Genomic DNA, 12233 nt, shown 5'->3' with positions numbered 1-12233 from the left:
CATGGAGTTTTACTAGAGTTGACACAGTAGTAGAAAATCACTTTAATGCACAGTTCACACATTTGCACGTTTGCACAACAATACACGGACAAGAGGACATGAAATGAAGCTAAGGGGGGGCAAGTTCAGGACTAATGTCAGGAAGTTCTGCTTCACACAGAGAGTGGTTGACATCTGGAATACTCTCCCAGGGGAGATTATTGCGGAATCGACAGTCCTAGGCTTCAAAAGCAAACTAGATGCATATCTCCTTGAGAGAGGCATATAAAGATATGGTTGGCTATAAAATAAGCCAGGTGAATACCTAGCAGGGCCTCCGCGTGTGCGGATCGCCGGACTTGATGGACCGAAGGTCTGATCCGGAGATGGCGCTTCTTATGTTCTTATGAATGGAGTACCCAACCTGCTGACAAAGATAAGTGACTAAATTTGTCCAGTATAAAGTGAATATAACTAAGGTTAAAGGTTGGGTCAGGGACAGTGAAACTGCTATGATGGTCCCGATTCTACCCGCAGTTTGGTGTCATCACTAAACATAGGGTTAGGTGGTTTGAGCACTTTTACTAATTTATAATTATATATATTGATAAGAGCTGTGATTGCTTAAGAGACTCAAATATTAGAAACATCTTTGGAAGAAGAGTATATAAGAGCAACACTCCAAGTTACATTTGTTTTTGAGTCCGATAAGGACTGGGTGATGAGAATGTTTTTTCGTAACTATGATAAATTGTTTTTGGGAGGTAAAGTATGGGTTTTCCCTGATATCTGTGTAGACACACAGGAGAAAAGGAAGCAATTTTTGGCTCTACGCCCTCAGGTGATAGCCCTGGGTGCTCATTTCTTTTTACGATTTCCTTGTAAATTTTTAATACTGTATGAGTCAAATAGATATCTTTTCTTTGATCCCAAACAATTGGAGGCTTTTCTTGAGAATAAGCGTAAAATACAGGTTCAGGTGTCGGATCCGGGGGAAAGAATTTGATTATTATTAGGAAAATGGAAGACTATTTTAGTTAATTACCGGTGAGATGTTGTCATTATTGTTATTAAGTTCTTGTTTTTCTTTTGAGTTGTGCCTCTTTTTCCTTATCCTCTTCCTCTTTTGTAGTTGAGGACTTATAGAGAAAGTTGCTATGAGTATATTTATTTGTTAGGTTCCAAATGGAAAATACTTTGTTGATTTTTTTTCTGTTTGTAGCATTATGCTTTCTATTTCTTAATGCATTTTTTATGCTGTATGTTTAATTAAAATTGAATAAATAAATAATAATAAAAAAAGAGTAGAAACTATGAGCATGTCCCTTAAACTTTGATTTTGTGACTAGGACATTGATATTTTGAAATGTACCTTTTTTTCAGAACATTCCAGATTGATTCCCAGCTGAGTAAACTTAGAGGTCCTTTTATTAAGGCATGGTAGGGTATTGCCACGCAGCAAACATTACTGCAGAAGCACTGCACTTGCTGCTACTGTAAAAAAAGATTTACCACATGGAAATTCAGGCAGTAAGGCTTACCGCAGCTGTGGACAGAGATAGGCGGAGTAAGGAGTGTATTGTGGGCAAGTGTACCCACAATGCACTTGCACACTACGGTAAAGGCTCGTGGCGCTTCTTACTGCCAGGTTAGCATAAAAGCCTTTACTGCCTGCAAAAAGGCAGGCAGAGAGGGCTTTTCAGACACGCTGTTACCACAGCGTGTGTGGGTGGAAACTTGCCTCTTGGCAGATATGCCTACAAGCTGTACTTTTTTGACCTATGATAATTTCTGAATTTCTGTGGGCCAAAACCTGCTGTGCTAATTCTGGCCATAGGCCTTAGTAAAAGGACCCCTTAGAGTAACTTCAAGAACTTTCTAGAACTTTCCATCAATATAAATAGTAGTATAGTATAACTATAGAGATCTAAAGCCCACCAGCTCAGTTCAGTTCCAACTAGGTAGTAACATACCTACATTGTTTTAGATGACATCCAGAGGCTGCAAACATCCGTAAGTTGCATTTTGCTAAGTATGTGGCCAATTTATCAAGACAAGAGCGATAAAGTACTCCACAGAAGCATCTGCTAAGATGTGGGATGCCTACAATGAATATATTTTGGCATGCCTTTTGGGATCAAGACAAACCTTGGGCATCTCATGTCTAGAAGGTAAGACAATTTTGTTTCTCACTAGAATGGTAGAATTTTCTGCTAGAAAATTTCTTAGAATGTTTAATTTTTTTAATATTTAATTTTTCAATGTTATTTTTCAGTTTTATTATTTCAATGTTATTTTTCAATGTAATTTTTCAATGTTATTTGAAAATATATCATAAATGAAATGTGTTGTGAGAATCTCATACACATTAGTCATAGGTGAAATAAATTTATTGTTTTCATTACCACAATTTCATTTTGGTTTTCTACAGGATGGTACAGAGGAGAAAAGAGAGCCATGAAGTTTGCTATCCCAAGAATTTTGTGGGAACTCACTGACAAGCAACTGCTACTTCAGAATGGTGGACCCTTCCAAATGTCAAACTGGCAAACATTCATCTGCAATCACATATTTGGACATTCTTTCATCTATTGCCCGAGTGCCACATTGCCCTGAGCTCCCCATACCTATTCCCACAGAGAGAAAGCAGCTGTCTTCAGAAGAGAACAGCAAGTCAGAGATTGAGGGAGATATTGTAGTTCCAGTTTACAATATCAGTGATACAGCTGATGAGACAAACCCAAGCAGTGAAACTTGTTGGATGAAAGCGAGCAAGTCACAGATAAGAGGAAGCATCACCAAGCTTTTTCCTTCTTCATCACCCATCAAGATGGGCTCTGCGTCTGCCACAATGTGACCAATCTGTTTGAGGTAATTGGAATTGCCTGCAACCCAAAAGAGTGGTGTCTCTTCATTGATCGCTTATCCAGGAGCATCAAAGCTATGCTGCTCCATAACGGGAACAAGTGCCTGTCTCTTCCATTGGCTCACTCAGTGTACTTCAGAGGATTATAACAGCATCAAGACCTTACTAGGCACTTTGAAGTATGATAAGTATGGCTGGGAGTTCATCGGAGACTTCAAAATGGTGGCATTCCTAACAGGTCTCCAAGATGATTTTACCAAGTTTCCCTGCTATCTCTGCCTTTGGGACAACAGGGACACAAAGGTACACTACCAAAGGGTGGGACTGGCCATAGCGGACTAAGTTCTCTGTGGGAAGAAACTCTGGTGGACCACTGCACCACTGCACATCAAATTGGGCCTAATGAAATAATTTGTCAGAGCTCTAGTTAAGGAGTCAGCAATCTTCAAGAACCTTCAAGACATCTTCTCTAATCTGCCCGAGGTAAAGGTCTAAGCTGGTGTTTTCGTTGGACCACAGATAAAGAAGACCCTGAAGTGCAAGGAATTTCCCAAGAAGCTAACTAGGAAGGAGAAAGTGGCTTGGAACAGCTTTGTCACAGTGGTTTGAGGCTTCCTGGGCAATCACAATGCCGAACACTACGTGAATTTGGTTGAGGATCTGGTGAAGAGTTACAGTAAAATAGGCTGTAAGTTGTCTCTCAAAGTCCATATCTCAAAGTCCAAGATGCTCATCTTGAGACATTCAAGGAGAACATGGAAGCATACTCAGAGGAGCAAGGTGAATGCTTCCACCAGGATAAGAGAATACTGGATTTTGAATGCTGCTACTAAGAACAATATAATGAGAACATGATGGAAGACTACATCTGGGGGCTGATTCATGACAGTGACTTACAATATAATTGCAAATCTCGAAAACCTACTCACTTCTAAATCTTCTGTGGTCATCTTGTATATCTTCAATAAATATACATGCTAATTGTGAGTCATATGTTGGTTTTTATGACTTTATAAGAATGAACATTTGGCAGGTTCACTATTTAAATAAGTAAATTGCCAAATTTGGCTATCCTGGTCACAAAAGCAAAGTTTTAAGAAAATAACAGAGATTTTCTATACTTTTTAGGCATGAGCAATTAGGAAATTACACCTACTGCCCAGGAACAAAAATCGTGTTACATAGTGTTATCTTATAACACATGCATTCTTTTGAATAGACTGGCACCAAAGTCAATTGTTATAGATGATTTGTGTACTTCTGAAGGTCATTTCTATTAGCTGGCATTTAATGCTAGGCACCAAATATGTGTGTAGATTATAGAATTCTAGCACATGCATCACAGGGGCAATTAATGAACGCTTAAACATGTAAGTACTTGGTGCCAGTTTACAAAGTATGCACCAAAATTATTTAGCGTGTAATTGTAAAGGAGGTGTATATCTGGGCAGAGCATGGGCAAGCCATGGACCTGCTATTGACCTGCTTAAGTGAGCACGCCTAAATATTGACATGCCAACATGCCTTTAAACTGACTTAGGTGTACTCTGTAGCCATTGGTATCAGGGATGAGGTGCTGAACTGGTTCCGTGGCTTCCTTATATCCTGTACTTATCAGGCACGTTTTAATTATGAGCTTTCAAACACCTGGAGCAATCCATCCGGTGTGCCACAAGGGTCTCCACTATCTCCATTGTTCTTCAACATCTATATGTCCTCACTGGGCATGCAGCTAACCCAGCTGGGAATAAAACTATTTAGTTATGCAGATGACTTTACGATTATCATCCCATTCGCTAATTCTGTCTCTGAAACTATTCCCAAAGCTTCAGAAGCTTTGATGATGGAGCACTGGATGACAAACTTTAGGCTCAAACTTAATTCAGAAAAAACAACTGTCTTCGTTGCTTCGCCATATCCGCTTGACACCAAATCACCACTATGTATCAATAAACTTAGTTACCCTATCCAGCTCACCATTAAGATACTAGGTGTAACTTTGGATCAATGCCTAACCATGAAAGACCAGGTAGACTCCTTAATTAGAAAGGGATTCTTTACTCTCTGGAAACTCAGATCCATTAAAGCTTACTGCGATACATCGGCATTCAGAACCCTAGTCCAATCCCTCGTACTAAGTCTACTTGACTACTGTAACATCGCTTATTTAGCAATTTCCCAAAAGAATATGCAACGTTTACAATTGATGCAAAATGCAGCAGTCAGACTGATCTTTGGGCTGAGGAAGTTTGACCACGTGACACCCTACTACCAGCAGCTGCATTGGCTGCCAATGGCGGCGTGCGTAAAGTTTAAATTTGCCTGCTTCTGCTTTAAAGCACTACATGGACTTGCCCCTAAATACATAACTGACCTTTTCTTCTTCTCAGCCAACAGACACAAGAGAAGCTCACATTCCAATTTCATTTCCCCCCAGTTCGAGGTTGTAAACTGAAAAAACACCATGAACACCTTCTCTCACACCAAGCAGCATCATGGGGTAAAGACCTAGAACAATTGCTTTCGCCCACTACTTATGGGGAATTTAGGAAACGTCTAAAAACACACTTGTTCCTAAAGCATCTAGACAACTGATCCTCTCTTCTCTCTTCCCTCTATAGCGATTAACTTGTCCTTTTGATCACTCTCTCCTCAACAATGAATTTCCTGTCCTATTAATTCTCTTTCTTCCTCCCCTCTTAAAGGCAATTCAATTTGTTACCTTTGCTTAATCTTCTGTAAACCGCATAGAACTTCACGGTATTGCGGTATATAAGCTGTTATTATTATTATTATAAAATTGTCACTAAGCTACTCCCACTGTGATGTCTAAATCAAGACATTAAGTTATTGATTCACCCCCATAGATTTCAATGATCAAAGAGTTTCCAAGTTTATTTACAGTTTGATAGACCGGCTATCAGCAAGTATCTGGTCGGTTTACAATACTAAAAGAGGACTAAAGCAAGGACTACCTAGCAATATATATAAAGACCAATATTCTTAAAGTTCTCAGAAAGAATACTGTAGACAGGGCCATCGCTCTGGTTAGGCAAGACCAGCACATAGCTGAGGTATCAAATGAGGGGATGAGAAACCAAAGAAAAGTAGGGCGAGCCATACCTCTTAGTCCACTTTCTCATATCTCCAAAAAGCGCGTATTCGTGACCTGCTTATTCAGACTGAATATGAAACATTAAAAATTAAAACTAAACTAAACTAAAACCAAAGGAAGCTCGACGCGGTTAACAATAAATTTAAAAAATACAGTAAACTGAAATACAAGGATATATTTTAAAACTTGCTTTATTCTGGATTGTCAACAGTAGCAAATTCTATAAATGAGACACCTGAGTGACATATTTAAGAGATTGTTTGCAGTTAACACATTTACAGGATTTGAACAGTGTTTCAGGCAATTGTTTGAAGACCACAATGGAAGACTTCAGGGGCCATGCGTTGGAGACCACTGCATTAAGGCAACAATCACTACCCGCAGTTTCTACAACTATATTTACTGTCCTCACATTTTCTATGCTGTCCTTGTGTACTATTAGACCACATATTCTGTGCAATGCACATCTTGGAGCCCAACAACTTGAAAACTATTTCCTGTAATGTCTCAAAATTAGAGAATTGTATCGTGCAAGAATTTTGCACATTTTCGACAATGATGTACAAACCTGTAGTTTCAATTACACATACAAGAAACCCCAGAGAAAGCATTATCAGAGAAACACAGGAAAGAGGTAAAGTGCTATTTACCGGAAGGCCTGGTCTTCCAATTGGGCCCTGTGGAAAAGAGAAAAACACTGAAGTTCAACATTATAGCAAAATGCACATACATTAAAAATTATTTTTTTTCCCATCCCTCTTCTACCTTTTTTGTATTTATCTGCGACTTGATGTTTGTATGGAAGGTGCTATATCAAACCTAATGAACTTTTAAATTGTCACTCCTATGCTCTCCAGGAATATATAAATATTCTGAATGCCACTTACTATAAGCAGACACTGAGGGTAGCCTGGAAAGCATTATCAAGTTGGTTTTAAAATACAAATACAAATCAGATATAGATAAAGAATAAAAGGCTTCAAAAACTATGTGAGAAAATTTCAGGCAGCAGGCCACAGCAGTTTCCTCCTGGAAGAATCACTATGGATGAATCTGCCAATAAGATGTTGTTTCGAAAAACACATTTGTCTGACAAATTTTCAGAGGGAGAGTTCAAGTTTCCAGAAGATGCCTCTGTCTGTTAGCACACAAAGGGGCAGATTCTATAAAGGACGTCTACAAGTTAGGTGCCTATGTGATGCCAAAGTCTCATCCACCTAACTCGTACCTACCTAGTGCCCAGCTTACACTGAAAAGTAGATCTGCTTTTGCACATCTTAGCGTTAGCATACTCAGTGGCATGTGATTCTGTAAATAAACGTAAGAACATAAGAATTGCCGCTGCTGGGTCAGACCAGTGGTCCATCGTGTCCAGTAGTCCGCTCACGCAGCGACCCTTAGGTCAAAGACCAGTGCCCTAATTGAGTCTAGCCTTACCTGTGTACATTCTGGTTCAGCAGGAACTTGGCTAACCTTGTCTTGAATCCCTGGAGGGTGCTTTCCCTTATAACAGCCTCTGGAAGAGTGTTCCAGATTTCTACCACTCTCTGGACATCTATATAGAAGCCACATGGTCAAAGCTACAGCCTCAGCACCCTGAGGCTGTGAGTTCAAACCCATGCTGCTCCTTGTGACCCTGGGCAAGTCACTTAATCCCTCCATTGCCCCAGGTACATTAGAAAGATTGTGAGCCTGCCAGGACAGAAAGGGAAAATGCTTGCATACCTGAATAAGCTCCTGTAAACCGTTCTGTGCTCTCCTGGGAGAACAGTATAGAAAATTAAATAAATAAATTAAATAAATAGATGCAGCTTTTTTCCGATGGGCACATTCATGGCATACTTAGGTGTGTCCATGTACGCCTGCCACTGACCTGGTATAAATGGATGTGCATAAATGTAGGTGTGCCAATTTGGCACACAGACACCATTATAAAAATTGTACTCAGTATGAGGCACTGACATAACTAAATGGAGGCAGCAAGTTATAGAACTCAAGAACATAAGAACAGTCATACTGGGTCAGAGAAATGGTCCATCTAGCCCAGTGTCAATGAGCAGACTTGTTCTAGAAGTGTTCATTCTGCAGCAATGCTCATTAAACATTCCTGGCAGCAGCGAACCACGAGGGGGGTGGGGGACAGTTCACCCTGGGTCCAGCCCATAACGGGGTACTCCAACAACTCCTGTGAGGGCCAACGTCAAGAACTTCTTCCCATTAGCAGCAGCAGTGTTCACAATTTGCTGCTCTTGTTGGTGGCAAGCCTTCCTCTCTGCTGGGTTCCACCCGTGTGGAAACAGGAAGTAGGCGGGACCCAGCAGAGAGGAAAGCCTGATGCTGGCAAAAGCAACGAATTGTGAACATTGTGCTGCTGACAGGAGGGTGACAAAGAGAGGGAGGGGAATGGATGAGGAGAGAAATGCTGCACCCGATTGGTAAAAGGGAGGAAGGGTGAGTAAAGGAACACCAGGGAAGGGAAAGGAGACAAAAGAGATGCCAGATCATGGGGGAAAGGAAGGAAGGAAAGCAGATACCAGGCTTTGGAGGGAGAGGAAGAGATGCTAGGGCATGGGGGGAGGGAAGGGAAGGAGACAGAGATGCCAGACCAGGGAGAAAGGAGGGAGGAAGGGGAAGGAAAGACAGGCAATACCAGAGTATGAAGGGAGAGGGTGAGATGAAAGGAGAAGAGAGGAGAGAGATCCCAGGGCAAGGGGAAGGGAAGCAGATGCCAGACCATGGGGTGAGTTGGGGTGGGAAGGAGGGAAGGAAAGGAGAAGAGAGAGATGCCAGAGCATGGGGGAGGGAGTGGAAATAGAAAGAGAAAAATGGAAGGAACAGAGAAAAAGGGTGGACGCTGGATGGAATGGAGAGAGAAGAGAAGATGATGAAAGCAGAAACCAGAGATGATAAAAATTAGAAAAAAGATTTATTTATTTTTTTGCTTTAGAATAAAGTAGTATTGTAGCTGTATTGATAAACATTTATATAGAAAATGGAAATAAGGTAATCTTTTATTTGATTAATTTTAATATATTTTTTACAAACTCAAGAAGACCATAATTCCCTTCCTCAGGCACTGGCATACCAAAGGGTGGGGGGGGGGGGGGGGGAGGGGGTGGGAGGGAGTCTACCTTGGGTACAGCTCCTAGTGGGTGTTCCTCTGATCCCTTTTTTATAGGGGGGGGGGTTAAAAAATGATCAGCCCCATGTGTTACATATCCTAGGTACGCCACTGATTCCTAGAAATGACATGGGAGATGACTCAAAATTAAAATGTTTTGGTTACATTCTCCTAGTTAGTTAAGGGCAAATTCTACAAGAAGCGCCCAAAAGTTAAGCGCCTAATTAGGCACTGTTCAGCGCAATTCAAGTAAAACTGGGTGCTGTTTAATGAATCATACTGCGCTGGAACTTATTTTGGAGGTGCCCAAGAAATAGCCACAACTAAGAGTTAGGCGCCTAGCTGAGCGCTTAAGCATGCTTAACAGCGGCGATTTTGCAACAAGGCACCTAACATGTAGCCATGCCCTTGCCTAACGTACATAGCGCCTATTTTTTTGAAGGCCGCCTAAATTTTTAGAGGCGCCTTGTTGCAGAATCGCTCTTTCTTCATAATTGCCTAAGTTTCAATTATTGCTGATTAAAAAGCTTAACTGAGCTTGTTACTCGATTTAGAAAGGCCCTATCTAGATGGGTGCCTCCAAAATAGGTGCCTAACATTAGGCGCCAGTTAAAGAATTTGGGCCTTACTGTTTGCCTGTTGAACTGTGTACACATTACCAGCATCAAAATACCATACTGGCAAATGCAGTTCAACAGTCAACTCAGTATCAACTCTTTATACCCAGTGGCATAGTAAGGGGGTGGGGTGGGGGTTGCGGATCACCCTGGGTGCCATCTTGGTGGGGGCGCTGGCTCCTCTCTACTCTCCATGCCATGCTTGCACCCTCCCTTCTCTGCCCCCCATAGCTCTTTAAAATCTTCACCAGCGCGAGCAATTACTCTAGCCCATTGCTCGCCCCAGTCTGGTTCCCTCTGAAATTACTTCTGGGTCGCAGGGCCAGGAAGTGATGTCAGAGGCAAAGCCAATGCCAGCACAAGCAGCAGACCATAGAAGCTGCTCGTGATGGTGAAGATTTAAAGAGGTACAAGGGTGGGAAGGGAGGGCACGAGTGTGGCATGGGAACAAGGAAAGAGGAGGTGGTGTGGAGAGAGGAGGGGGGCACCACCCCAGGTGCCTCCCACTCTCACTACGCCACTATGTATACCCTGATTGTTTTTAAAAAAAATGCACCCCAACAAACCGAATTCCCTTTGTATAGTGAATTAACTCTCACAGGCAATGACAAAAGAAGAGTCAATTGAAAGCTATTTCAAGCATCCCCCAACACAATCACACTCTAAGCATATGCATACACGTGAAAGCGATAAACAACATTTCAGGTGAGAGGAGCATCCTGAGGCAGAAGGACTGTGTCTCTGCTCTCTTACCCTCAGTTAGGGCCTGATTGTACACAGATATATTATTTTCTGGTAGGATGGGAGTGGGAAGAGCCCTGTGAAATAATCTGTGAGAATTGAAGCCCTGGTCCTAAAGGAACGCACTATATAATCAGTTGAGGAAAAGAGAAATAAGGACTGTGCTCACAGTTTCATAGAGGGCAATATCGTAATAGTTGGCAAGCAAATATAGATTTTGGCTTGTTGGGTTTAAAATGTGTACCCAGTCAGCTTGTTGTTCTGTCTCAACAAACCATTAATACTGACAGTAAAAGTGGAGGATTTGCACAGCCAAAATACTTGAGAACCAGTGCCTGCTGTGGTGGCTCTGAAGGTCTATCCAGGAAGCAAAATCAGCCCCCTCCACACTTTCCCATCACGCATGCTCCCCTCCCTTCCCCCCACAACATACCTCTTTAAAATCTTTGGCGGCAGCAAGTAGCATTTCCTAGCTGCTTCTCGTACTGGCCTCAGCTCTCCCTCTGATGTAACTTCCTGGTCCCGTGAACAGGAAGTGATATCAGAGGCTAGGAAATGATGCTTGCTTCTGCTGAAGATTTTGAGGAGGTAGGTGGGCAGAGAGGAGGAGAGGTGCTGGTGTCCCCACCAAGACAGCCCCTAGGATGGTCCCCCCCCCTCAATACGGCACTGAGAAAACCCTCCCACACCTCCATTCATCCACACTCTCATGACTTCTTTACCAACAGGAACTGTTTGTAGATAGCCAAAAAGTTTATCTTCTACTTACAGGCAGCCCTGAAAGAGAAAGAAAAGAAACAAATACATAAGTGATGATATGTAATTACTGTATCAGTTTTCAAGACAACTTTGAGATAATGAAGCATCTTCCTATAAATTACATTCTTGCATTTTTTCCACCTAGCAGTTTGTACTGTAATTTTATCCAATGCCAGGCAGTCTGTGCCTCAACATTGGAAAGGAGACAGAAATGAAGTATATCAGTGTTTAATCATGAAGGCGCATAAGGAGAGAGAAGAGAGGAGAGATATTGAGGGGCAGCAGAATGAACACACTTGTAGGTCAGCAATAGGAGCTTGAACTGTATGCAAAGGTGGATAGGGAGCCAGTGAAGTAATTTAAGGAGAGGGGTGGCAATTAGCGATTATTAACACCAATGTTGTTATCACTCATTTAACCAATTAGTTTAGGTTCAGATCTGTGGTCAGTGCCCAAAAATATGCATCCAATTTTGAGCAACCTATACAGAATCCAGGGGATGGGGTAGTTCTATAACAGGATGCCTATGTGGTGCCTAATTGGTGAAATATGCACTTTTAAATTAGGCATGAACATTTATGCAAGCCATACAGTTGGCATTTTTGCTTGCTCCTAAATACTGGAGCTATGCACATAACTTATTGTATCCCATAAATTACATCTGCATGTGTGAGTTCTGCCCATGATCTGCTCAGACTCTACCTAAGTGTACAATACATATGTCAAATACACAGTTCCCTGGATTCTATATAAGGTGCCGAGATTTTGGCACTGAAATTTGCATGCAAATTAGCTTATGAGCCAGTTAATTGCAATTAATTGGTATTCACAATCAATTATTGCAGTAATTAGCAATAATTGAAATTTTCACATGCATCTCCCCACACCCTATTCTATAGCCCCATGTGCCCAAATCCCCTAATGCACAACTTAATAGGGGGCATGGTTGAGTGCCAGGATTACTCCTAAAAACTGCATGCAGGGTAATAGAATAGCCCCGTTTCCATCCCATAATGGGCGTTGACATTTATATCA

The 12233-nt window shown here is 41.7% G+C and overlaps 1 protein-coding gene across 12 annotated transcripts in view; it reads right to left on the bottom strand.

Moving 5' to 3' along the window:
* Nucleotides 1-12233, bottom strand: part of COL13A1 (collagen type XIII alpha 1 chain) — a 646904-nt gene that overhangs the window by 472144 nt on the left and 162527 nt on the right. For all 12 annotated transcript variants that reach the window (XM_033940521.1, XM_033940520.1, XM_033940522.1 and 9 more), the window contains exons 4-5: nucleotides 11209-11216; nucleotides 6611-6637 (exon numbers count right to left, since the gene is read on the bottom strand). In XM_033940521.1, the coding sequence (XP_033796412.1) occupies nucleotides 6611-6637; nucleotides 11209-11216 (35 nt within the window). The remainder of the gene's footprint in view (nucleotides 1-6610; nucleotides 6638-11208; nucleotides 11217-12233) is intronic.

Source organism: Geotrypetes seraphini, chromosome 4 (genome assembly GCF_902459505.1).
Source record: "Geotrypetes seraphini chromosome 4, aGeoSer1.1, whole genome shotgun sequence".
NCBI classification, from domain to species: domain Eukaryota; kingdom Metazoa; phylum Chordata; class Amphibia; order Gymnophiona; family Dermophiidae; genus Geotrypetes; species Geotrypetes seraphini.
This window is presented reverse-complemented; position numbering and strand designations above follow the sequence as displayed.